Below are 26,594 nucleotides of genomic sequence, written 5' to 3'. Positions count from 1 at the left end.
CACTAAGGAGTAGGGCTGCCAAACTCCGGGTTTTGCCTGGATTAATCAGGGCTTTTGGTTCTCGAAATTTATCTATGGGTCAAAATTTAACACAGGAATGACATAAATATCCAATTTGAATTGAGCGATTTGGGACGAATAGGGGATCTTACAGTTTACTGATCTGGTAACTAGCTGGAACCCCTACTGAGGATAGTGAACAAAAACAGTTTCATTTGGGAATGTGACAAATTGCAATTTATTGTAAACATTTAAAATCATTTTTCAGATGCTGAAGGTCATAGAAACTTATAAGTTATAAATTTTTGTAATTGTCAGAGAAAGGAGTTCTATTGAACAGTTATTTCCACGCCTGCAACAACCATTACTAGCCAACAAAACATTGTCGAACCGGATATAAAAGGAAACCAGACCCTTCGACTACGAGCATACTAGCCATACAATTTTATCGCATAGCAAAATTTAGCACTGGAACCGATGGTGATGGCATTTTTCTGGCTGCGAGAACTAAATACTTTAAAATGATTCGTGAACATTTTAAAAGCGAGTCCAACTATTGGTATATCGATAATCAAAAAGTCAAAAGTTTAAAATTGCAATAACAATCAAACACAGTGAGGAAACATTTCTGCTGATAACATTGAGTATACTGTCAAATCATGAAAATATACACACCAAGCGACGTTTTCAAACATTTTACGCCTTTTTCTTGTTTTTCTTCTTTTTCTTATCAGACATACTACTCATCTTCCTGGCAATGCACTTCTGACAGTACCAGTCAACATCCTCATCAGGCGGAACCTGAATTCCCACGCATGCCCTGCCAAGAACGTTGCATTAATAGAGAGAAGCAAAATATTAAGATCACGATCTACACTTAACACAATGTGATTGCCATGGAATTAATTGGCAGAAAACTTAAATCTAAGCCATACAAAATACAGTGCTTACCAGTGGTACCAAGCGTCACAGCCATCGCATCCTATCATTGGAGTGCCATCATCAGGACCTACGCACGCAGGACATATCCACACTTTGTTCCCTGTAGCATCCTAAAAGTGTGGGTGATGATTAATAAAAACTCAATGAGCTTAATATAAACGAGAAACAGCGTATAGCGCGGCGATGAAGATGAGACTCTGAGAGCTCTCGAATGTTTCGAGACTCACCATGAGAAACTTCGATATGTCGCCCGAAGATGACTTGCTCGCGCTTGACTTTTTCTGGCCGCCGTCATGCTAGGTTCCAGGGCAAAGACGCGTTTTCAAAACTCAATTCAGGATTTAAGCCATGCAGTGTAAAACGTGATTGAGTGCAAAAATAAAACGGCAAAAACAGGAAAAGTAGAAAGCAGAAATTAGGCTACTGAATTCATTGTCAGAGCCAGTAGTGATATCTCTGTAGAAATGCAAAGAGATCTGAGACCTAGGCCATGCGCTAGTTATGAGAAGTCGAGAAGTGCAAACAGAAAGAGTGGCGTGAGGGAAACCATCACAATTCGAGAGCTCAGTCAGAGGAAATGAAATTGTTCTATCTACATAGGGCACGGGCCGCTTTTAAAAAATTAGCCAGCGCTTTTGAGATAATGCGAGTAGTCTGATCTGATGAGAGGATAACTTACGTGATAGAAGGCGACCGTCTCGGCCGCCACAGGTGCTACTGGCGCCGGCCTCTTCACTGGCTCTGGCTCTTTGATCTTGGGCTTTGGCGGTCGCGTTATTAGTGCAGCGAATTTAGCCAGCTCAGGCGGATTTTCTGGCTCTGGCTCCACAACCGGCTTAATTACCCTGAAAAATGTTAAAAATTCATAGTATATGCTTTTACATACGATGAGAACATTAAATTGCTAAAGGTCTCAGCCAGAGCTACATTTATAATTTAAATTTCCTACTGCTGATGTGATTGTTCATTCACCACAGACCCCAAAATTGGCTGACCGAGACCTCTTGTAATAGCAGAAAAAAAATGCAACTCACAATTTCCGCGGAGCATCTGGCGTTGGTGGTCTAGGCGACGGTGGCCCAAATTTGAGTGTAATTTTAGGAACAGCTGGTGAGCTAGTCTCTGCTCTTTCGTCCCTCTGGAAAGATATCTCAAATTAATTATAGTTTATGCCAATATTGTCACTACTTCTAAAATTTTAAATGCAAAACTCCATGTTAAAACAGTGAGATTGAAGAGATGAAGATGGGAAGTGTGATGGTGAGCGATAATAGAATTTACAAAATACAGATCTCAGCTAAGTCTACCACTGCACACAAAATTTTGTAGTAAGATCCTGTACTTAGTACCTGAGCCGAGAGACCAAAGCACATTTCACAACAAGTAGTGATGAGTGAGCCTGTGTGGAAATCGGCTACACAAAACATTGTTTGGTAGCTCCTAATTTGTGATTGACCAGTGCATAGTAAATCAAACATTTAAGACTTATGCTTACTTTTTGCTTTAGCTTCGAAATTTTGAGCACTATTTTCTAGAAAAATGATATTTGTTTATTTGACGTAATATTCAAAATAGGTTAATACAATCATATAATTTGAAGGAGTTAGCTATAGTACACTTTAATAAATGACTAGTTCTTTTAAGTTCTCTTTAAAAAAGTTTGGTATGAGGCAAGTTATGACTAGGGTTGTATGATTTCTGAAGTGTCCCAATTTTCAAGCAATATGCAAGATCAACAGACGGCCAGCAACCGCCTTACCTCGCGATCTTTCTTCTTCTCTTTCTTGTCCTTCTTCTCCTTAATCTTTTCCTTTTTCTCCTCCCTCTTTTTCTCGCCCTTCTCTTTGCTCTTGTTTTTATCCTTTTTGTCCTTCTTCTTTTTTACCTTCTTTTCCTCCTTCTTCTCCTTTTTATGCTCCTTTACCTGCACAACAGGAGTTAATATCGCATTTATCGAGCATATTTAGCAAGCATACTTTCTCAACCTCAACTTCCACAACCTCCTCCGTCACTGCTGAGGTGGAGGGCTCAAGGATATCCAACTCATTCTTCTGCTGCATAAACATGGGCGGCGGCAGTGGCAAGTTCGGCATCGCAGGGTGCACCGGCGGTCCCTCCTTGCCAGGGAAAGGGAGCCCCGCGAGCAAGGGCGACGTCATAGGGGGAGGTGGAATCAACCCTGGTGCAGGGAAGCGAGACATGAATGGGAAGACTGAGGGCGGAATGAGCGCTTGGGGCGTTCTGGGCCGCTCAATTGGCTCCTCAATGATGTCATCGTCCAAGGGATCCTCAACCATAATCGGTGTCGCTTTGCTCTTTTGCTTCTGCTTCTCCCGCTTCCGCCGCTTCTCCGCCAAGCGGTCAGCCTTAGACAGGATTTCAGGCGTTTTTGGAGCTGATGGGGTGCTCGGTGGGGAGAATGTATCAGAAAAGATTACCTCCTCTTCCACTATCATCTCAATCTGAAACCATAGAAGAATTTAGGATAAAAGGTTGATTGTCAGCCCATCCCGTGTTTAAAAATAAAACCAGATTAATTTATATGTCACAGACCTTGTGAAAAATAATTTGGCCTCGTTTTATAAAATATGGGTGGTGGGATATACAGTATTTCACACAGACTTGATGGATGGGAGAAAAATCTTCAATGAACGAAATTTTACACAAGCGTTAATTGCAGTTAGCAACCTGTTTTATGACTTGATTTATAAAACAAGTAAAAGTTGTCAATGAACACCAATATGGCTCTAGTTTGTCATTAATGATAATTTACAGCGTTATTTAAAAATGTAAAGTGCTCTTCAGTTGAAATTCCAAATTAAACTCTTTAGAGATGCTTACAAAAATCTTAGGCTACAATTTTAACAATAAACAAAAGCAATGTCCAAGGAGAAATATCTGGAGCCAAAAAACGTGGAATCTAAAAGATTTTGATTCACATTCAGAGATGACTGTGATCTTTTCATAAAACTTGCTGATTATTAGTTCTGATGAGGACTAATCATCAGAAATGCTGATAAAATAAATCAATATTCCATGAAAAGCTTGAGAATGTTTTGAGTTAATATTGAAAAATTAAAATTAAAATCAGATAGACTCATTTAAGTACCTAGAACATGGAATGGTATGCTCAGAACAGGGCAAATAATACCTAATCCACAGGATTATAATAGTTTTTTTAAATCATCGTTCACCATACCTTTGGCTCTGAGATCACTGAGTCAATGACGCTGTCAATGTTGGCTAACCGCCGTGCCTCTTCATGTCTGGGTTGAGGGGGAGGCTGAGGCACCTCTGTGATGGTAAGGTTGGGTGAGCTCTCCCTTGAGCTCTTGAGCATATCCTCTTTCACCTTGGGAATCTTTTTGAAGATGTTGAGTTTCTGCTTGTCAGGATCAACGGGAAGTTTTTCCATGGGCATTGGCGCTGGAGGAAGCTTCCGCACTGTAATCTGCTTAAGCGCCTTCAGCTTATCCAACTCCTTCATGGTCGGCGGAACCTGCTTCTTCTTTTTAGGAGGAGGAGGCAGATGTTCCTCTTTTTTCTCCACCTATTACAAAACAAATATGTGAGGGCTCAAATAGCTTTCTTGGTGAAGGTTAATATGATTTACTATGCATTGTGATCTAATCCAAATCTGAAATGATTGATATTTTATTTTATGCTCAAGAAACACAAGTTGAAAAAAGCCTAATTTTGATTGTTTTCCAAGTCATGCATTATGACACTATTAGAGTTGAATAGAAGTGAACCTTGGGTATAGGCGGTTTAGGTGTTTCTAGCTTCCTTTTGGATGCCGTATCCTTTTTCTTTGCAGCAATCGGTGGAGTTTTGTTTGCAGCAAGCTTCTTTTTATCCTTTGATGAAGACGTGGCAGGCACCACAGGAGGCGGAACGGGCTTTGGCTGGTCCAAGAACTCGCTAGGTATTGATGGTGGCTTTGATTCGGGTAGCTTGCCTTCAATGGCAGGTGAAAGGAACCCAGAGGTTGTCATAATGACGCTGCTAATCTCCCGAAGAGTTCGGCCACCTTCCTCCTCCATGGCCATCCTGAAGAGGAAATCATTTTCAGTTTGCTGTAGGAGAGATACATGACTCAGACTAAGCACCTGACTCTCTTCATAGCAGGGGTCTCTAGCAGGTCAGTTGGCCTTTTGAAGGCAGGAGAGTTAGGGTTGGAAGGAGATGAGGGAGCCCCATTGTTTGCATCGCCAGCTGCAGACGCATCTCCAGTCAAAGCCACAGCCTGGTTGTTTTCTGCTAGACAAAATTATTATTGCTTTGAAATTCCTAAGATGTTTGAATATATCCTTGCGTATTATAAACAACAACTCTGCTAGCATTAATTCTAAAAATCCCAATTAAAATATCGATAGCTTAAAATTTGGGGGGTTTTATGACTTGTTGTGAGATTTACACAATAATCGGTTAGTTCTGAAAGTACGCTCACCCTCCAGGTCAGGGTGCATGGGTGGTAGATGCTCGTGGACATGCACTGGTCGATGCACAACTTCATTGCTGCCAGGCTTTAAGAAGTTGAGGTGGCTCTCCTTAGGGAGCGGATACTTTGGCACTTGGTTTGGCAGCGGGCTACTCTCCACGTTCCGCACAAAGTCCTCCAACTCGGACAGACGAATGCCAAGATCCTGCATGGCCAAGCCTAGATGATCCAGATTCGGTTGTGACTGGTTAAATTGTTCAGAGTAACGGTGGGTCTGCACGCAGATCTGCTGCAATTGCCGGTGCAGCAGATCCACCATTATGTCCAGCGGCGTTTGGTGGATTGAGTGCCATCCTAGTTGGCTGCATACTTGTCCCACAACGCGTACAAGAATTTTACGGGTGTATTCATCCATTTTCTGAAATACATATATACGTACACATTAAAATTGAGCTTTATAACAAGAAATTTAAATTTCGCGAAAGGTTATTTGGTTATTTTTTAAATTTACCATAATATTGGTCTTAAAGTTTTAAAGAAAGATTAGAATCGAGTAACGAAGAGTTAAGAATTGATGCTTAAACCGCTTTAACATAAATTTTGCGCTTTTTACTGCTTTCTTACTTTCAGTCATTGAACGAAATGTTTTGAATGGTGAATCCAGTGAATCAAAATTTTATTTCACCGAAATGAAAAAATGAACGTTAAACTCGTTTAACTGAATGTGCTTTTCTTACCATATCAAGTTAAAGCGATACACGTTTTAAATACAAGAAGTGAGATACTTCTGAATGCATTTTTAATTTAATCCAATTTAGAAACAGTCCAATGTTTGTGAAAAATCGGAAAAATCATTCTAACAGATCTTCACATCACAGGGAGAGGCTGATCTTCGCCATGTTGTGCGTGATCTGCGATCTACTTTTGTGTTGTTGATGTTATGTGGCTGGGTTTATTCCAGTTTATTCTCTGTTAGGAACGGTGGAGCCGGTGGCGCCATCAAGCGTTCAACTGGGTTGTTAAGGAAACGTAAGGAGAGGGAATGGGGACCTTACGCGCTTTCGCGGTTCCACGCCTAGCAGAGTAGAGTAGCCGGCAGCCGCAGTAGCCACTCTACTCTAACTCATTTTATCAGACACTATGTACTTTTTGGTTTAGTAGTAGCTCGAAATTGTACGCTAGAAATTAAAATTAATACATATTTAAAGTGCTTAATCTAAGGGGGATTATTATTTAATATGAAATCTATTACAGAAGTCATAAGAACAGAACCTAGAAGCTTTAAAAAGAAATTTATAGAATCATTTGTGTTATTGTTTAGGCCTTATTGGCCTCCAATGGGACCTTTCAGTTTTAAATCTAGGCCTCTGATTGCGAAAATTGCTTGCACTAGATTCACATTTAATTGGTTGAATTAAGTTTAAAAAAAGGTAAATTAAAAAAATGAAGTTCTGACACTCTTGAGTTCCAATTTCTAAATAGCAGCATATCACTTAGACCGAATGCAGCTCTCTATATATTTTCGTTAACTGTCCTTTAAAGCTCTCGGCTTTCTATATGGTGAAATATAATAAATTTGGTTATAATTCCAATATCCACCAAAATAACTTGTTTTTATCATTTTACAAACTAATTGGAATTAAATTACCAAAAAATGTTAATATCTACATTAAAGGCTATATATAAAGTAAATGGCCATTTTGACAAACATTATATCTGAGAAGTTCAAAATTTTATTTTATAGCTTATTTCTCACTCAGTGTGATAATCCTTCGTTTTGTTCGGTTTTGTTCATGAAATATTAAAATAATGAAAACACAAATAAAGCATTGAACAAATTACAAATTTTGTGACGTGGAAAGAGAAGCATAAAATTGAAGAAAGAAATAAATAAAGATAAAATTTAACTGAACTTATTAGCATTTTAACGATTTTATCCCGGGGTTCACAAAAAAAAACTAAAAATTTCTGAAATTGATTTTCCAGTTAAAGTAATGTCAAGCACATGTCGAGAATCTTCGCCACTAGTCAAACATCGCTCTTGCAAAGTGAAATATTTTAATATTTATTAATATGGTACTTATACTTATAATGAATGAGAAAGTATAGATTCGCATCAAAGAAATGAAAGGAAATTTTTTTAAATGTCAAGTATCCACTCTGGACTCTTTTTCAACGCAGAAGGAGAGTACACACAACAGAGCGCACTTACAACAAAAGTGTTAGACATTTACTGTCTGATGGTTTGATAAATTTGAGCACAGTGTCAGCCACTATTATTTAAAAAAGTTCAAACTTCCGCCACTAAGGAGAGTGTCCAAAGCCCTCTGTATGTTTGGGTCCTGCAACATTGGTTTGGCCGTCGCAGCTAAGTCAGCTGCTGATTGTAGGAGGACTGGCTGTGGCAGTGGGGTGGGGGCCAGGGGACTTTGAGCTGCTGGCTTGTTTATAGTTTTGTCCATGATGCTCATAATACGGCTCTTGAGAAGATTCTCTGTGTCACCTGTTTCTTCCTTCTTTCCAACTAAAAATGTTGAATATTTTTAATATTAGACGTGAATCCCTTCTCTTAGCACATTGCAAAATTTGTATTCGTTCAATGCTTTTTTGCGTTTCTATATATTCTTTAAATATTTAAGGAAATATACAAAAATGAAACCTGCTTGCTCACACTAAGTGAGAGAAATCAACCATACAATTAAAAATTTGAACCTCGCAAAGAGGCTACTTTAATTCATCATCATCATTTCAATGTTCTAGTAGAACATGAAAAGGTAAAATTGATAAAATTGAACTGATTTTATTAGCATTTTATCGATTTTATCCCAGGGTTCACAAAAACCCGCCTGTTATCGTAAAAACCAAACGCGATGCTAATCTAAATTAAAGAAATCAATTTAAGTGCCATACTGATTTTACAACAAATACATTTATTAGAATTCAATGCTATTGTCTTACTATTTTTTTGAGCAAAAGATGATCTTTTTGGCGGACAATTTTGAAAAAAAAAAAAAAACGAGGAAAATTCGCAAAAAACATTGCCGATTAAAAATTTGTGAACCCTTCACCCCACTGTTTTTAGTATGTGTAATTACTGAAGTGAATTCTAGTGGTTTCATAGAAACTTACGATCATAAGTAACATCCAGTGCATCCCCAAGTTCAAGTTTGGCTTGCTTATTTTTCAAATTGTCGAGGTACTTGACGATGGCGTCGTACTGTATTACGGTGAGTGGCCTTTTCTGCAGCAAGAGGTTGATCATTGTCTGTATTGCCTCAGGATGAATACTGGAACTGTTGCCTCCAGACATGGGCACAACAGCAGGCGCTGTTCTGTTTCCTCCGCTCTGGATATACTTGTCAAAGTTGATGGTGATTAGCTTGATTCCCTGGTCAAACGGGATGTTCTTGTGTTCTGCAAAGCACAAGAATAAAACGGTTACCGAGCGCCCTTGAAAGCTTTCAAGAAATACCTTCTGTGTTTCCTATGATAGCACATTTCACACACAAAAAATAAATCACTTCAGACGTTCACCACAAAGATCATTCATGAATCAAATTGTACACTACTTGCCTTCAGAGTCGCCTTGTAGGATGTGTACAGTGAAGCTGTCTTTGACTTGGTTTATTTCCTGCACAGTGATGGCGTACAGTGTGCCCTTTGAAGCGATATTTGCTAGCAACCGACCCTTCGGAATGGCTGGATTAGGAAACAAGATGTCGGCAGACAAACCAATGTTCTTCAGTCTCCGCTCAATCAACTCACCATATTTTCTACAGATTCAATATTGTTAGGACTTATGACAACAAAAAGTAAATGGGCAAACTGACGTTTGTTCTTGGTCAAATACCAGGATTTCTACATCATTGGTTCTCTCGGCAGCAATGGAAGCTTTGGGCGGTTGCACTGCGGGCAATGGATCCATCGGAGGGTCAGGAGGCCCTGAACCATATCTCGGAGACTTGAAGTACGGGTCTGGATAATCGTCATGGAAGCGCTGTGGCCTGTGACCAAACAAATGTTTTAAGTTCTTGTTTTTGTAGATATAAATTCTCAGAAGGTTTTGTGCTAATACTAACAAATTCAGATTCTGAGAGTTCTGATTTCATGTTTTGAAATAGAACTGGTTAAAATAAATATGCACCTCCAGTTGTTTTGAGGCGGTGAGCGTCCTCTCTTAGGAGGAGACCTTCCACGGGGAGGTGATCGTCCTCTGGAGGGTGATCTGCCTCTTGGAGGCGATCTACCACGCGGAGGTGATCTTCCCCTTCTGACTGGCGAACGGTTTCTGATCACAGGAGACCTGTCTCTCTGCTGTTCCTCAATATGAGGTGGTGGTGGTCTCGCAGGTATAACCCCTGGAAAGAAATGAGTTGTGTAATAACAGCCTTGACAAGATTATAACGTGTATTTGGAATACTCAATGAATTTATTTGAGACATATATCGTTTCCGCCATATATCTGAATGATGGTGTAATATTTGTGTCTGTGCATATGTGAATTTTTGAGAGTTTTGTAAGCCGGCAGGGGCTTTATGCTCAGCTCGGCATAAGGAGAGCGTAGCTGGCCGAGTGCAGCATTATCTCGTCTGCCAAAGGTGGCTTGGCCATGATGGGCCAAGACGAGAAGGGTCGCGCATTATATTTTGCGGATTTGAACCATTATAAATGATTGTCAATCATAACCAATTTTTGAACCTGGCAGAATGGCTGTGCAGCTCACCTAATCAACGACTACTCTGATTCTGGTGTTGAGCAGACGCGGATTGGAATTTGGATGGTTGTACCAACAGATCTGATTGTTATGTACAAGTCACTTCGTTAAGAATGAATGTGGCATTGAACTAACCAACATGATCTTTGATTTGTTGAGAAGTCATTTATAATTAAACTGATGCATTTTATCACATTTTATTGTAATTCTGGATGTTTGATTTTCAATAATATTCTAAGAATTCAGAAGATGTTGAAAATGTTCCCAATAATTAAGCCAAAACTAAATAATCAATTTCCTGTGCTGGCATCAGCTTAATTAGGCGAGATCTAATAAAAATGAAATGAATAAATTCGAAAAGTAAACACATGATATATATAGATACTTATGATTCTGTCTTGAAAAGTTGTGTTGTTTTCCATCTGAACAGCGCATGATGCAGCTTCTTCCTTCTCATATTGAATTAATGTGTAGGATGGTTGGCACATAACACCTACAAATTAACGAAAGTTAATCAAATTAAATGTGCGAAAAAATTTCAAAAGAAATCCGTACCGAGTATTTTTCCATACTTCTCAAAATGAGCGGTTAGATCTTCTTTTAATTGGTATGTGTTGGCACCAGGTGCAAGGTTTTTAATGCAGATTCGATGCGACGTTGTTGAAGGATCGTAAAACATGCTTCGACTCTAAAAATCTACCTACATACACATACATATAATAATTTATATTATGATTTTGAAGAACATACATATATTTAACGCTTAATATATTGTTTATGAAAATAAAGGGAAATTACTTAATCGGTGTGCCTCAACAACTCGATCGGTTTTTTTTTATTTTAATGGAAATAGTTTTGTTTTTTTATAGATTTGCTATTTCGCAATGTTGATAAGAGAGTTGTTTTGGTTTGTACCAGGTGCCAGAAAAAGAGTGAGCGGTGAGCGAGAGCACGAGTGCAGATGATGAAGAACTATGTATGTTGTTGTATAGTGATGGGAATTTTCCTATCGATAGTTTGAACTATCGATATTTTTCGGTGAAAATATCGATATTTCGATAGGTATTTTTTCTCAATCACCTATCGATTTTAGATATTTTTGGTCAAAACCTATCGGAAAAAATATCTCATGATTTTTGAGCCGCCACACCCATTTTAACAGCTGCAACCAGCGCGCCCATTTTATCAGCTGGAACCGCCGCGCCCATTTTAACAGGAGGAACTGGCCCGCCCATTTTATCAGCTGGAACTGGCCCACCCATTTTAACAGCTGGAACTGGCCCGCCCATTTTAACAGCTGGAACTGGCCCGCCCATATTACCAGCTGCTACCGGCGCGCCCATTTCAACAGCTGGAACCGGCGCGCCCATTTTAACAGCTGTCGTTCGCTCACTCGTCACTCCCACATTGCACATACTTAAAACAAACACAACAGTAACAAAATAAATAATAACAAATCAAGCAATAATAAACTCAATCACAACACAGCTAGAGACAGCCGAGACAGGTGGTTGACACTAATGCGGTAAACAAGTCACACCAACTCTGGAAAGGCGGCTAATTGCATGCACTTAAAATCCTGATCAATTATACATACTATAAATTAATATTGTTATATGAGTTTCCTGTTGAGCAATTTATCTCTATAATTACAAATTGAAAGTAATTGATCAATTAAAAGTCATCATTAATAAGACAAAAGAAATGGCATGACGTCATAGTTGTTTTGTTTATTTTCTAAATAAGGGTAGAGGGAGCAATCATGAGTGCTCGAGTGCTGCCACCTTTAATAAATAAATGAAATAAACAGTTTTCCACAATTTTAGGCGCGAACTTTAAATTTACTGCAACCGGCACGCCCATTTTACCAGCTGCAGCCGGCACGCCCATTTTACCAGCTGCAACCGGCACACCCATTTAAACAGCTGCAACTGGCGCGCCCATTTTACCAGCTGAAACCGGTGCGCCCAAATTTAACCGGTTTTTTTACTTCCGGGATTAAAAACACGCATTTTTAAAGGTTTTTTAAAAACTATCGATTAATTGACTATCGATAGTTTTTCGGTTAACCTATCGATATTTTTTCGGTAGTGAAAAAAAACTACCTATCGGTTCTCGATAGGTACTTTCTCAAAGATTCCCATCACTATTGTTGTACTGTATGAGATTAGTGGGCGTGGTAACACAAGCTTTCGCCCCTTTCGCCCTTCTTTTGCCTGCGACGAATCAGATCCAATCCGCTATGTAGTTGATTTTGCGATTTTGCTATGCTTTAACAAAGCAGGTAACCTAATACAATAAAAATTATGATTTTTAAAATGAAAAAATAACAACTGGTGCATTAAGATTGTTAAATTTAATAAAATTAAATAAAAATGCGAGTTTATTCCTTTAACATAATAAGATCCGTGATTTTGGAAAGTATACAAGAACATGACTAAAATTTAATAACGTTCCTATCATGCTGGCTGCTGTGCTGTATCATTAAGAAAACAAACCAGATGGTATGTATTGTGACGCCATCTTTAATTTCTTTTATTTTGTTTTTGTCGATGAGTTGGTGCAAGTAATTTGACCCGTTTTTCAGGGCTCTGTGAGACCGATTCGGTTTGATTTTTAGCTGAATGTTTAAACTACGGTCAAGGAGTAGAGCCAAGGCAGGTGATGGCGATGTCGCCAACAAAGTGCAGGAGGTGGAGCCGGCTGAAGACGATGACGAGGACTTGGGGCTTGTCATGAAGATCACAATAAACAATGTACATACAATAACAGAATTTAAATCTCAAACGCATTTTTCAAAAGCAGGCAATTTGGAAATTTTTTATTAGTAAAATGTCAGTTCATATGATTTAAACTAAAAGGCCAAGCTGATGTTTGTATCATATACATATGTATGATAATTTATTAATTCCTTATGAAGATACATACAAGTTGACATACTTTACACATACATACCAAGACAAAATTTACTTGTCTTAATCAGCTCATATCATATTGTGATGTTTACCGTTTTAGGACGCTGAGGATGACTCGTCCTCATTGGTATTTAAGAAGACGCATCGGCGTCAAAACTCGCGCAGTCTACCAAAGATGGACGCACTAGGTCTGCAGAAAGAGTTGCAACCCTCAAACGAACTCAAAACGACGATTGATGATCCAAGCAAAGAAGAGTGGTTCCGTACATGGCCTGAGAATAAAAAGGACGGCGTAGTAAATGGAAGCCCAAACAACCGCGTTAGGGCGACTATCCCTCTTGATCAGCTTCTGAAGGCAATGCCCCTCGCATACAGCCCTGTCACCAAACAACTGCATGTCCTTCCAAAGGTGATAATCATTCAGTTCTTGGCTCAGAACAAGTAGCTAGCTATTGCATATTCGGATTATTCTCTATCTGGACATTCTATTTAATGTTTGAGACGTGTTGTGTTGCGGTTACATAAATGTTTAAATCTTCCAAAAAATGGCCCTAGCTTTTTTAATATTGAATTATGATGGTAAGAAGGCGCTCTGCGAGATGAATGAGCGCTGGCATTATGATGTGTTATCAGGCTTATTTAAAGTGGAACAACAGATCCAGTTATCTCCATCACATACAAAATTTGGTGGGGTCTTATAAGAAATTTAAACTAATTAAAGCTCAAGCCTTTTAGGCATATAAAACTGCTTATATATTACCGTTATGTTTGTTGATGAAAATTCAAATAAATATCCATGAAAAAACTGATGAAGAAAATGAACATAAATATTTTTCAGGTGGAACAGAGTGAACAGGAAGATTTAAAAAAGATTCCAAAGATGGAAGAGGAGCACCAAAAAGAAGAAAAAGATTGTTTGCTCAGCACTAGCGACTCTTTCTCATCGTTATCTAACATCAGCCGTGAAATCACCTTAAATCCATCATTTGATGAAGATGCTTGCAGCACAGCCTCCCTCAGAGATGCCTTTCTTCCAAATCAGTACATAACCACTACCGCCACCAACGATTTGGCTAAAAACAAACAGACGAGCGCATTTTCGAACTTATTTTCCAAGTACGTTGAATTTACATTAAAATTATGTTATTTTCTGTTGCAGTAAACTGTGGTAATTTTTTCTATATACACTTTTTCAAAAAGATTGAAGAATAAATATGTTCTCATGGTTTGCAGGAGTATTTTCAGTTGGAAGTCAAGCAGCAAGGAATCAGGAGACTGGAAATTGTTTGGCAAAAAAAGTAGCAACAGAGTCTCCAGTGGACTTAGTTTGGACGAGGTGGTTATAAAAAGAAGTAGAGAGTTTCAGTGGCTAATGCACTTTGTGAAAGGCTTGCTCAATGAATTCTATGAGTGGCAGCAGTAGCAACAGCAGTTTAGTTTTCTCTGGCAGGGAAGCAAGCAGTGGATCGTTGATCCTGGAGGCAAGACCATCAAATCTACCAGCCAAAAGTCCAGAGGAGGAGGAGAGGCATCGACAGCAATACCAACAGATTTTGGAGGCCGCTAAAAAGAAAGGTGCTTTTTCATTATTATTGTAGTTCAATCACATTACTACTTGTTTCTATATCTATAAGTTAATGTGAAGAATGGAATGATTATTTAAGATACAAATTGGTCTAATTTGAGTTTGGAATCAAATTAATTCTGTTTACAGAGTTGAAAGAGGCAAAATTAAAGAAGAAACAAATTCAAGAGCAGCTCAAAGCAGAGGACAGCGTGGCTAAAGCGACATCAATCTGGAAAACAGATATTCTTCCTAAGTGGGAGTCTGTGTAAGTAACACATTGAATTCTACAAAATCAAATTATAAATTTTTTTCACGGATAGCAAAAACTCAAAAAAGGTGAGGGACTTGTGGTGGCATGGCATTCCATCCTGCGTCAGATGCAATGTGTGGCAGCTTGCTGTTACTAACAAACTAAACTTGACACCACAGGATTACTACACCTACCATTCAAGGTAATTATTAAAATTCCAAGTGAAATATTATCTAAGGATCCCTCGTTTGCAGAGTCCAAGAAAGACTTCTAACGGAAAAAATGAGCAGCCAAGATGGCAATTTAGTCCCTTGTCTAATGGATGCAGCAATTAAACAAATCAAGCTTGACATTTCACGCACATTTCCTTATCTCAGCATATTTAAAGAGGTTTGTGTTTTAAAGACATGATTTTCCTGCTACTTTGAAAAAGAGGAAAAAGAAAAGTAACTAAAAATAGAACTTATATTTATACTGAATGCGTCAAATCTTTGATGAGGTGGAATTATCCTTTTGTGCAACTAAAATATTAATTTAACTTTCATAATATGACAAAAATGATTTAAACGTTTTACAAATTTGTTTACGTCAGGGTGGACCAAACTACGACTCTTTACTGAACGTTCTCGCTGCTTATGTGTGCTATGAGCCTGACCTGGGCTACATGCAAGGCATGTCCTTCATTGCAGCCGTCCTTATTCTCAACCTTGATCCTGCAGAAGCGTTTGTCTGCTTTGCTAACATCCTCAATAGGTACAATTTGTCACCTCTCATTCCAATTGCGTAAGGATGACTCCTAATCTGCTCTTAGGCCATGCCAGCAAGCCTTCTTTGGCATGAACGAGGCGGCCATGAAAGCCTATTACAATACATACAACGACCTCTTGACCGAAAATATGCCTCAACTCAGCAAGCACTTTGCTGAAGAGCAACTGGCGCCAGACATGTATTTTGTCCAATGGATTTACACCATGTTCTCGAATGCGCTGCACTATGACATTGCCTGCAGGGTGTGGGACCTGTATTTTCGCGATGGAGAAGAGTTTCTCCTCAGAACAGCCCTTGGTAAGACTTAAATTTCCATTTTTTTTTTTTTTTTTTTTTTTTAATAGAATCCTAGAAAGTCTTTGAATGAAATGCTTTTGTTTTTGTTGATTTTTCATGGAGCTATCATGTATAAGCCAAAGTGATAATAAACAAACATGTGAGATTATAGAGTCCGAAAATTCTAATTCTTATGAAATCTTGCTGTTAGTGTGTCAATTCTTTGTTTTGAAATAAATTAAAACTTAAAATATATAAATTAATAAGAGCACTCAAACAAGCTGCTTTCTACTGTACATTTTTGTGACTTTGAAATCTTACATAGAGCATCATTATGTCTACCACTTGTACTATATTTGCTTGAGGGCTAGAAATTTGTTTGTGGGCCATTCAACTAAGTGTTAGTTAGGGTTAGCCAATTTTGCAATGCGTAAAATTGCAGCAAGATGTTTCTGCAAAACAAACAGCGGGAAAATCCCTCCAATTTTGGATTTACAGCATTTGTTTTTATTTGACTTCTCACATATTGCGTCATGTAAGACAGGAAGTTTGAACTTTACTATAGTATATATTTAACATCTATAGTTTTGTGAACTCAGTCAAAGAATTGATATTTTAGCTACAATTTTTGGTCATTTAATTCTGATCAATTTAACATATTCATGTGTTTAGGAAAATGCGCTAAATATCTAAAAAAAATTTTTGCTGATTTTGAAGAAAAATGCTGGTTTTTGTGAACCCTGATCTTCTTAAAAATGTAAAAGGATTTAATTCTGTTTGTAGGAGTACTTCATTTATACCAGGAAACCTTGAAGAAAATGGAATTTGAGCAGTTGTTGCAATTTCTTACCAAATTGCCCAAAGATATTGATGTCGAGGCACTCTTCCGCTCCATCGATGCAATCCACACGACCGTCGGCAAACTCAATTTTGACTGTGTGCTGGCCAACCACAAATGCACAAATAATGCAAATCAGTGATCTGACTTTTTCGCTTTTCACATTTTTAAGACTATGGAGAGGAAATAAGAAGGAGTAGCAGAAAACCAGTTGCAGTGTGAGAAATTATCACATTTTGGATACATTTTAGTGTTGAACATCCTGTTTGAAATTTAGTGGTTTTCCGTTACTCATTGTTCTAGAGAAAATATGCGTAGCAACTAGTCACTAGCTTGACTGTTCTGGTGAATGGAAAAATGCGGAGAAGGAATGAGAGATTCTAAAATTGTGATATTTACATATATGTGAAGTTATTTTTTAAAAGTAATGTTAAAGATCTGAAATCTACCAATTTTTATATATCTGTTTTAAGAATTTGATATTAACAGCCACTCATTTAAATCAGATTTAAAATAAATCGTCTGAATCGTCCCGTTAATTTTAAATTGTTGAAATTTCTATGACGTGGCAATGGTGCCAAGAATGTCTCTCTTTGTATAACTTATTTCTACTGTTTTCGCATAATTTAGTGTCACAACAAGATATTTCTAGCAATCTCAAAATAAATATTATATTTTTAAAAGGAATCTCAGCATATATATATTACTTGTATAATGTTTCATTCATTGAAAGACACAAGACACAATTCCGAAAAAGAAAATTATTTGCATTTATTATTATCTTCCTATATACACTCGCATTTCTACAACCATCGTGTTTTAAAATGACTTGATACATTTTTCTCAACGTTTGGTCAAGTAAAACTCTCTTGAGCAATCCAGTCTCCGGTTCACATTGCACTTAATAATTTACTATATTCTCAGCGACTTCCATACCTGCCTATTACCCTCGCTACTATGTTACTCATAAGATCCAATATATCAATAATATCCTGGTTGGTTTGACACTTTGGCTGAAATCGCTTTGAAGAAAAAGGAACTACATTGAAATTTATATCTCATTTTAACAACTACAACGACACCCAAGAATTTTCCATTCTTTAACATCAATATTCATCTAACAAATGTTTTTGAACATGAATACTACTTTTCACCTCTTAACTCTCATTCACGCAAGGAATGCAACAAGTTTCCTTTCATATCTATTTATTTTATAACACTGAAACATTAAGTAGTTTTCGTTTCCCCTTCATTTCCTTTGACAATCCACAAAGAAACATCTTTTGGCTGTCAAATCAATATATTTTTTTATCCAAATAACCGCATTTTCTAATACCCTGCATGGTTATTTGCATGATATGAACAGACAGGTGCCTTTTTTCTTTTGAACATCAAATGTGTGTTTAAACATCTCTTTTTCAGGGCAAAATATATATTTTTTTCTCTGATAGACTAGCATAAAAATTTGGCACATTTAAAATGGAGTAAGATAGTCGTGGACTAGATATCTATTATATTATCACATTTATCATGGAGAAAACCAGAGGAACAATCAGTCAACAAAGATCATTACATCAATTTTGGGAAATAGACGTCAATTTTGTCTGTCAGAATTTATAATTTATTACAGTCACTGTGGAGTAAAATTTTCATTTTTCATCACACACACTTCCAAAGAATATTATATTCAAAGGGCTTTAAATTTTTCATTCCTGCCCGATTTCCCAGTTTTGTTTTAATTATAAAATGATTCCGCCATCTCTCCAAACTTCTGGAGATTTGTACACTTCCATCTGGCTGATTTGCATGATTGTAGTAAATTAATATATAAGCATTCGAAAATCAACCGCAGACAAATAATTTGAGCAGATGATTAATAAATATTGTGCGCCTACATGCAAGAAAATCAATGACGAAAATATTATATTAGTTTTTTTTTCTTAAAAAAATATGAAAGTTATAATTCATAAAAAATTATTTATCTTTGCAAGAAATAAATAAATGTGAGAGATTTCCCCACCCCTTTATGAAAAGAATAAAGCTAGCTCGCTCGTTGACTAGCCTGCAGTTTCTTGAAAAAGAGCTAAAGAGATCAATTCTAGATTTTTTAATTGTTTCTTAATATTTTAGTTCACATAATTTAGGGAGGTATTTTCTCTGCTGGCTAGCTCCAGATCTCGTGTTACTTAAACCTATTAAAAATATGCTGAAAAATAAAAATAGCGAAAATGCAATGGATGAGCAATATTTCCCTCAAGAAAATACAATCCTCCCTCAACATGTGTGCAAAAGAAAGTGTTTCACCTCATTGACTGCCAGAAGCGGCCAGAAGAAATCTTTGGAACACAAATTAAGTAATTTGAGTAAAACGACCAAGAGACATATAATAATATAGTAGTCCGATTTACACCTTTGTAGTGCACAGTTCTTGGTCGTCGTTGACGACAGTCTGAGGTCAAATGTCTACCGGCTTTTGGTCGTCGAGGCTGGCCAGCTCGGACGAATTGACTCGAGTAACGCGGCATGCGGGGGCGGCAATCGGCGATTTGCTTGCCGATTGTGGCACCGGCTCAAAGGTGGTATGCTCGACGGCACCGCCACTCGGTGGACCACGCGGCGTGGTGCCATCGGACCGGCGAGAAGCGGCACCGCTGGCGGCGCCGAGTCGACGACCGCCCACGGCCTCGTATTGGTTGCAGCAGCAGCAGCACAGCGGACCCGCGTGCGAGACTAGGATGCGGCGGAAGGCGTCGCGAAACTCGGTGTTGAAGATTGAGTAGATGACAGGGTTGAATGCGCTGTTTGAGTAGCCCAGCCAGGTAAGCACCTACACGCATACAAAAATATGGTTATTAAAAGCCGACTTTAGATGGCATAAAGCAAAATGACGAATCATTTGTAGTTTGGCTGTTCATTAATTAGCTCATTGGGATGAAGAATAATTCCCTTTTTTCAAAATGTAGAGTGCTAAACATGTTTTTCCTATATGTCTAAATCTAAACTCTCTGAATATAATATAGGATAAAAACCATACATCACAATAAAATAGTTATTATAATATTTGACATGATTGGTTCGTGCTCATTTGACGTTCCCAAAACGGTAGAATGAAGTGCAAACTGTTGATATGTAATTGCAGCACCCGTCATCGGGTTGCTCGTTTTTATGAAGTCTTTTATTTTTAAAAGCAAAAATAATATTAATATAGATCAATTCAAATAAGGCATCATTTTTGTCCAAAGATCGAATACCAATTTTCTTGAGAGCAGATATATTTATTGCTACAATATACATGCATCCTCGATACGAACTTAAAACCAAAGTTTATAAGTTTTAACTCTATAGAGTAACTATGAACGACCTAAATTAGTTCCTAAGTGAGTTCCATGAGCGCAAAAGTTTCACCTTCCCCAGCACATAATTTACAAAGAGCCTAGCTTAGCTAGGAATTTGTTCAATCGAGAAAGTGCAAAATAGCGTTTATTTGTTACCATGACACTGTTGCACTTGACAGTAACAAGATTGCAATTCCTTCTGCCCGCGTGGAGCTTCTATGCACTTTGCTCTAATTGAACCACGTCCAATATCTCAATCACTCGCAGCAACCAACGCAACTCGCACTAGCACAATTTGTAGAAGCACGTTTCCAAATTTCTTAGTTATTTGCTTTTGTTAAACATCAAACGTTCATCTGACAAATGAAAGGAATATACAAAGGGTAAAATTTTGTGCCTAACAAAAAAGCTATACTTCTGCTCTATATTGAAAGAAATAATTACACCAAATGAGGAACAGAGCTAGTACCTTAAAAGCAATGTCAGGAATGCAGGTTTTGCAGAAAGCGGCCACGATGTTGACCACGAAGAAAGGAACCCAGCAGACAAGGAAGACGCCCATGATGACGCCGACCGTGATAGCCGCCTTGTGGTCAGACACGTGGCACGGCGTTGGAACCGCGGCGCCGTTCACATGCATCGGTCTCGTCACCGCTCTGATGCTCTTGACGTGGCGTTGCGCATACAAATACAGCCGACAGTAGATCCCAACCTGGAGGATGCCAACAAAATATTATTGCAGCTGAAGTATAAAATTAAAATGATTTTTACAGTTAAAATTAGAAGCGGCTTCCTCAGTGTATAGCGAAGGCTGTTAATTAGAAATGTAGAAAAATACGCTATTAACCGAAGAAGCTGCATCTAATTTCAATTGGAAATTATGACAACCTTGAGTTGTCTTCATTGGCATAAATTACATATTACCACTAATTATTTTAATGGATACAGCAGACTCTCAAAGATTTTTTTTTAATCACTTAAAATAATTTCGGAGAAAATTGAATTGTAAAGATAACTCAGGCAACATGTGTTTGAAACGTACCATGACAACGCACGGGACAATGAAGCTGATGCACGACGAGACAATGGCGTAGGTCGGTGTGAGGTCGAGGGCGCACGTTGGAAGGCCGCCGGCGGTGACGGGAGCAAGCTCGCTGAGCGGTGGCCTGTGCAGGTTGAACGAGATGGGCACAAAGCTGATAAGGGCGGCCAATAGCCACACGCCGGCGATCAATGCACACACCACCCGCCTGGTCACCCATCGGCCGTAACGCAGTGGATCCTGTGGGCGAGAAATAAGTGAGAAAAAAATGTGAATATATATTTTTCATTTTCTCATTGAAAGAGGCTTTTCCACTTGAGTAATCTATTTATATAAATGCATCAAGTAATTTTAACACTTTGATTGAAATGGGGCCAACCTTAATATGAATGTAGCGATCGAGGGAGATGGCGCACAGGTTTAGGATGGACGCCGTCGAGCACATGACGTCAAAGGCGACCCACGTGTCGCAGAACTGGGCGCCGAAGGGCCAGTAGCCAAGCAGGTCGTTTACCCCGGCGAATGTCATCACGAGGGCGGCCACGAAAGCATCGGCGATGGCCAACGAAGCGAGGAAAAGGTTGCCAATCTTGCGTAGGCCGCGGTCAGTGAAGATAGCCGCGCACACGAGTGCATTGCCCGCGATCGAAAGGGTGATCAGCAGAACTATCAAAGTGCCTGTGAGCAAAACCATAGAAAACTGACAGTAAATTTCCTGAAAATGCTTTTGCCTGAACCCAGGCCTTTTTAACAGGAATGATAAAATTTAATGCTTTTTTAAGGGCTCCATAAAATTAAATCGGTGGTGAAAATTGTCGTGCTGTTAAATCATCAAATTTGTTTCACTTTCTCTCTCAAACGAGATGAAAAATTCGTTTCCCTGGCAGAATGTTCATTAACTCACCGATGAAAATGAGGAACAGCAGTGAGAAGGGGTCGGCATCGGGGTCCTGTGCCGTTTCGCTGCCGTCCGTGAGCGTTGTATTGTTGTTGCTACTGGCGCCTTCGCCTTCCATCAAATCACTCTTTCCTTAAACATATGCACACGTTAATATTTTAAAAAGCCGCAAGCAATAAGTACCCCCAAAAGTTTCATCTTGGGATCTCATCAAAATTTTCATTATTTCAGCATTAATTGTTTGTACACACTTTTTAAATTTTTAATTGGAATGCTTGGGTTGACATGGCTCTCTAAAAAGCTATAGTTAAATTACCCCTGATTCACGATAGAATTTCCAACAAATTTTTTCACCGTGAGAAGCTCAACTCTGTCACCGTGGGGAAATGCTGCGACCCTTTAATTGGCAAGTGGAGTGACACGATTAATACAATCTCGCTCAGGGGCTAATTATAGTCGGAACTTTGGCTCCAGCTGCAGCAGCCGCGATAAAACGGATGGATCGATCGATACACAACATGCAAGAAGAGTTGGACCGCCTTTCAAGTCTGCATGGCTCAATTGACGAGACGTGCCCACGAATTTGATTAATGACACCCGGCTTCATGTAATTATTATGCTTCGCTTCGGCCGTAATTAAAAGTCTGATTCTCGGCGATCGATCGCCTGCTTCGGAATACCGTTTGCACTCGGCCCTGTGCGCGCTGTATATATAAATAATAAAAGCGGCCCCACCAACCGACTAGGAGTGTGGAAGAAATCGTAATAATAAACAACAGCCGGGTCACCAGCTCAGTTAAAGGGGATGCGGTACTGCTGTGGTTTACGGCCGCGCAGCAATTTGCCCAACTGTAACGACTCGCGCAGCGTTTTACTGCCACACGATACACATTACTAACGAGCACCCTTATCAGCAAGCCTGAAATTCGAGATCAAAAATCAGCCCTGCAAACGACGACGCCAATGTGATTCGTTAAATTTTTCCGCTATCCATAAAATTGAGATGTTCGAAGAGAGAGCGAAACGTACTCTCGGTTTATCGTTACTGCCTGCTGCCATAGTTTCCTGAAAACGTGAAATAAAGATGAGAGGTCCCTTAATGGCTTGGATTTTTTGATGCAGTTCCCACACGTTTTACAAATCATATTTAAAATCCACTGGTGATTCATTAAACATATTTCATTTCATGTTGAGCTCACAAAACTAAGCAAATTTTGAACGCGATAGGTTGTAATAAATAAATGCATTCTCTGATTTTTTCCCTGCTCAGCTGGAGACATGCATCCAGCAAATAAATCAAGGACAACTCTCAGTTTCCTTCACGTTTTTCGTACATTTATTTCCTGAATAAGAAACTGGACAGAGAGTAGAAAAGGGACGACCGGCAGTGACAAAAAACCTTTCACACAGAACCGCAGTCGTTTTTCACCCTCGTTCTATGCATTGAAAATCAATCGCTCCCCTTCTCCCTGCTACACGAGTCTGATTTTTTGCGTGGTTTGCTTTGCTATATGCGCATTCAGCTAAGGCAATTTATTTCCATAAAAGTTTACCGTTGCCCCAAAAACATCAGTTGGGTTTGCTTTGCAGTTTTCAATTATAATTTTCCATGGTAGATGAATAAAGCAGCAAATTAAGTGACACAAATCGGAACTTTGAGAATTTTTTGCTAACGCTGAGTTAGATTTTTTTGGTAAAAGTTAAAATGACAGGTACAATTCAAAGCTTTTTTACTTCTATAAATGAATCCAATTAAGCCTTAGTCATAAACAACAACATTATTTAAATTTCCTATAATTTGGGCCGTTGATTGATGGTCGGCTGCGAGCTGGCGTAAAGCGAGGCACCGGGCGGTGACCGCGGCGGATGCGGCCAGACCTTTATCACGTATAGCGTTAAAAAGAATTTGAAGTGAATGACAAATTACAAAAAAAATAAAAAAAAAATAAAAAAAAAATAACAAGAAGGCTCTTTAGATTCGATATATTATTTCCTAAAGCCATTTTTTATTGTAAAATCCCTCCCTTTAGCTAAACCTCAATAAAATCCACAATTAATTCAACAAATAAAATAATTACTTATAGGCATGCTTATGCTCTCCATTTATTATTGTAATGCTATTCCATATTAAAAAAATGCTAGGGTTTAGTTTCTAAGCGGATGTTAACATGTAGAGAAGGCTTACTTTCATTTCGATTTTCGGATCAGACCATTATCCAATAACATATCACTGAATAATATTGTCCATATTCCTGGAAAATTGATCAAAATCGGTCTGTTGGTGGCAAAAAAGAGGACACAGAGGATTAGCTGTTGGCGTCCAATGCCATCAATCAAGGTAGACTTTGGCATCAAAGCCTCGGGCCCAGGCATTATGAGCGTTATGGGAGGACGCAGGCTTTCCTGCTTTTTCTCTATTGCGCCCATATATGCTGACAGATCGGCAAATGAGTTTCATTTGAAAAAAACGAGCCCTTTCAAAAGCGATCACTTTGAATTCGTTCGGAAACTTTTATTCAAAATCCCACTGTAGTAGAAAAAAATAGCGGGAAATTTGAAAGGCGTATATTCACCAATGGACGATCAAACGAGCTGCTTTTCTTCCCGTGCACACAATAAATTGGGTGTTATATTGTTGTGCCCAACCGATTTATATTTGGGGGAAAGTGCGAATGAAAACGAACGAGCGAATTTTGAGACGCAAATTGCTTTTTCCCCATGTCAAACGAACGCGAGTCTATGTCCACGTGGGTCTTTGGGGGATTTCGTGCGCGACCGCTTTCAGGACGAGACTCTCGCTCTCTCAAGCAGCAATCCATCCATCCATCCCATCTCGTTTCGCGTAAACGCCGAGAGGAAGACCGAACGGCTTGAGAGCAGCGCAGTACCATAAAAGCAGACAGGATGAATGTGTGTCGGGCTGAGCAAAATTGATGCTGCCAACTCTTATTTACTCATAAATTATTTGCCGGAGACGAAATGGATACGAGGCAGAAAAGAATAAAATAATCATATTTGACTCAAAGAGTAAATAAATAAAATTACTCTTATATTTGAAAAGACCCTAATTGAGTTTGGTAAAATTTTCTGTAGACTCCAAACGAAAATAGAATCTAAGTAATTTGAACGAAGCAAAAAGCAGCATCTCACAGGCTGATAATGGAAGTTCCCTCATCTGTTTTCCCGACAGCACGCCCATCTTTCAATTGCAGCGTGCACGAATGTGACTTTTTTACGATTGCTTCGCGCGGAATAAACAAGTTTTATTGCTCGTCGGCAGAAAGTAATCACCAGGCCGGAGGGAGAATGAGCGAGTTCTTACGATCGCATTGAGACTCGCAATATCGAATCGGTGGACTGGGCGGTGTTTTTAAAAAGGACTGCAACAATGCCAGGGAAATCACAATCGGAGACACGTTCCGCCAGTGTGCCATGGAATCTAAAGTGGGCGCTTTTCTTTTTTCGCACCTGAAGCGTGTGCTCGCCTTGAGGAAAGTTGAAAGGAGCCGTTGAGGTTGTACGTGGGCTTGCGTTTCTGGAGCAATGCAAACAAGGCCCGCAGTGGTGGCGAGCGCAAAGGTGCGAAACACGCAGCTGAAGACACACACTCGCCGCCTGAGGCAACACCTTTGAGTACTCCACTCTCGAAAAACTGTTTATTTTGCTGGATATCGACTGGCAATGGCAAAATAATCGATTCCTCTTATCTGGCTCTTTGTTTGCTTTTCATCAGGCAAACAGCGAATGCAAATAATGTCGCTGTGAACCTGAATAATCGTTCTTAATTTAAGTCAACACTATGCAAACCGTTTTTGCAACTTCCAATCATTTTAAATCGTTTCTAGAAGTTACATGATTTATTTGATATTTAAAAAAGCTACTGGTTCCTAGAACGTTCTAAAATTTATATTAAATTTACAAATGAAAAAATTGGTTTAATAAATATTTTTAACTATTCATACTAACAAATAAATTTACAAATTATGCTACTGTAACATTGTTTGATCACCTTAAAGGCCAGCTATTCTCAGGTTAGGGGCATCTTGGTACTACCCCTACCCTGGAATTTTTATTGAGGAGGATTATTTCAAGAAAATTGCTTTCTGAGAGTGACATCCAACTGTAAATAGAGATCTCTTTTGTGAATCAATTTTGAGGGGACTCGCGGCAAGAAATGAGATGAACCCTTTTTCATCAAAAACGAGCCAAAAAAGACAGTCGCACGCGTGTTGACGTTGTGAGCTACGAGCGAGCGGATCAACTTTTTGCACCATTTGGAGGCCACCTGCGGGCGGGCGGGCGCCTAACGACGAAACGATGATTTTCCCTCTCATCCTCATTTTGCGTCGTCTGTCGAGCGTCGGCAGTCGGCAACTGCCGCGACATTCCAGCCGCGAGGGGAGGGAGAGAAATGATAGAGCCCCTGCCAGCGGCGGAGCTATGCAGCCGGCACAACACGTCGGCCCAACCGGTTGCATATCTCGGCATTGGCACGCACACAGTCGTTTTCCGGCTGAGCAGACCGAAAGCGCTTTTTCTCACTCGTCTTGATACTAGAGCCGTGGCATTTTGGTGCAAAAACTCTTATATCAGTCAGTGTGGTTTGCT

The 26,594-nt window shown here is 39.1% G+C and overlaps 4 protein-coding genes across 8 annotated transcripts in view; 1 reads left to right on the top strand and 3 right to left on the bottom strand.

Annotated features, from left to right (window-relative positions):
- Window positions 1-209: 209 nt before the first annotated feature.
- Taf3 (TBP-associated factor 3) lies at window positions 210-6,308 on the bottom strand. Of its 4 annotated transcripts, none has more exons than XM_065496461.1 (13): window positions 6,121-6,308; window positions 5,393-5,801; window positions 5,052-5,199; window positions 4,695-4,992; window positions 4,142-4,492; window positions 2,919-3,404; window positions 2,702-2,866; window positions 2,438-2,473; window positions 1,977-2,080; window positions 1,622-1,787; window positions 1,170-1,238; window positions 952-1,052; window positions 210-820 (listed from the first exon to the last, which is right to left on the bottom strand). In XM_065496461.1, exons 1-13 carry the CDS (start codon window positions 6,121-6,123, stop codon window positions 697-699), a joined length of 2,460 nt encoding a protein of 819 aa, XP_065352533.1. In that variant the 5' UTR covers window positions 6,124-6,308; the 3' UTR covers window positions 210-696. The 4 variants fall into 4 exon arrangements, with proteins under 4 accessions (XP_065352533.1, XP_065352534.1, XP_065352536.1 ...); XM_065496462.1 differs by having other exon boundaries at window positions 2,928-3,404; XM_065496464.1 differs by lacking the exon at window positions 1,170-1,238.
- Window positions 6,309-7,274: 966 nt separating this feature from the next.
- On the bottom strand, window positions 7,275-11,044 carry LOC135947525 (nuclear receptor coactivator 5-like). The gene is made up of 8 exons (XM_065496466.1): window positions 10,896-11,044; window positions 10,653-10,797; window positions 10,483-10,590; window positions 9,528-9,741; window positions 9,214-9,387; window positions 8,957-9,156; window positions 8,513-8,797; window positions 7,275-7,907 (listed from the first exon to the last, which is right to left on the bottom strand). Exons 2-8 carry the CDS (start codon window positions 10,774-10,776, stop codon window positions 7,660-7,662), a joined length of 1,353 nt encoding a protein of 450 aa, XP_065352538.1. The 5' UTR covers window positions 10,777-10,797; window positions 10,896-11,044; the 3' UTR covers window positions 7,275-7,659.
- A 1,566-nt stretch (window positions 11,045-12,610) lies between these two features.
- On the top strand, window positions 12,611-17,417 carry LOC135947524 (TBC1 domain family member 14-like). Its single transcript, XM_065496465.1, has 11 exons — window positions 12,611-12,853; window positions 13,113-13,421; window positions 13,851-14,128; window positions 14,246-14,348; window positions 14,401-14,587; window positions 14,727-14,844; window positions 14,900-15,031; window positions 15,084-15,219; window positions 15,422-15,582; window positions 15,641-15,894; window positions 16,657-17,417. The coding sequence occupies exons 1-11, from the start codon at window positions 12,722-12,724 to the stop codon at window positions 16,851-16,853; spliced, it is 2,007 nt and encodes a 668-aa protein (XP_065352537.1). The 5' UTR covers window positions 12,611-12,721; the 3' UTR covers window positions 16,854-17,417.
- Window positions 17,418-17,452: 35 nt separating this feature from the next.
- Window positions 17,453-26,594, bottom strand: part of LOC135947526 (dopamine receptor 1-like) — a 54,943-nt gene continuing 45,801 nt past the window's right edge. For both annotated transcript variants that reach the window (XM_065496467.1, XM_065496468.1), the window contains 5 exons: window positions 21,993-22,118; window positions 21,468-21,766; window positions 21,089-21,328; window positions 20,516-20,758; window positions 17,453-19,538 (listed from right to left, as the gene is read on the bottom strand). In XM_065496467.1, the coding sequence (XP_065352539.1) occupies window positions 19,167-19,538; window positions 20,516-20,758; window positions 21,089-21,328; window positions 21,468-21,766; window positions 21,993-22,104 (1,266 nt within the window). In that variant the 5' untranslated portion in view covers window positions 22,105-22,118 and the 3' untranslated portion in view covers window positions 17,453-19,166. The remainder of the gene's footprint in view (window positions 19,539-20,515; window positions 20,759-21,088; window positions 21,329-21,467; window positions 21,767-21,992; window positions 22,119-26,594) is intronic.

This window comes from Cloeon dipterum, chromosome X (assembly GCF_949628265.1).
Source record: "Cloeon dipterum chromosome X, ieCloDipt1.1, whole genome shotgun sequence".
Lineage (NCBI taxonomy): Eukaryota > Metazoa > Arthropoda > Insecta > Ephemeroptera > Baetidae > Cloeon > Cloeon dipterum.
Note: the sequence above shows the minus strand (reverse complement) of the source record. Positions and strands in the feature narration are given on the sequence as shown.

Bases quoted from the DNA above. Each gene is read 5' to 3' on its own strand.
- Taf3 (XM_065496461.1), bottom strand. The intron at 2,474-2,701 runs GTAAGGCGGTTG...TCATTTTTCTAG, and splicing joins AGAAGAAGAAAGATCGCGAG to AAAATAGTGCTCAAAATTTC. The intron at 2,081-2,437 runs GTAAGCATAAGT...ATATCTTTCCAG, and splicing joins TTTCGAAGCTAAAGCAAAAA to AGGGACGAAAGAGCAGAGAC.
- LOC135947525 (XM_065496466.1), bottom strand. From the start codon at position 10,776: ATGTTTTACGATCCTTCAACAACGTCGCATCGAATCTGCATTAAAAAC. The intron at 9,388-9,527 runs GTGCATATTTAT...GTTTGGTCACAG, and splicing joins CCGCCTCAAAACAACTGGAG to GCCACAGCGCTTCCATGACG. The intron at 9,157-9,213 runs GTCAGTTTGCCC...TTGAATCTGTAG, and splicing joins GTATTTGACCAAGAACAAAC to AAAATATGGTGAGTTGATTG.
- LOC135947524 (XM_065496465.1), top strand. From the start codon at position 12,722: ATGTTTAAACTACGGTCAAGGAGTAGAGCCAAGGCAGGTGATGGCGAT. The intron at 12,854-13,112 runs GTACATACAATA...TTACCGTTTTAG, and splicing joins TGAAGATCACAATAAACAAT to GACGCTGAGGATGACTCGTC. The intron at 15,583-15,640 runs GTACAATTTGTC...ATCTGCTCTTAG, and splicing joins TTTGCTAACATCCTCAATAG to GCCATGCCAGCAAGCCTTCT.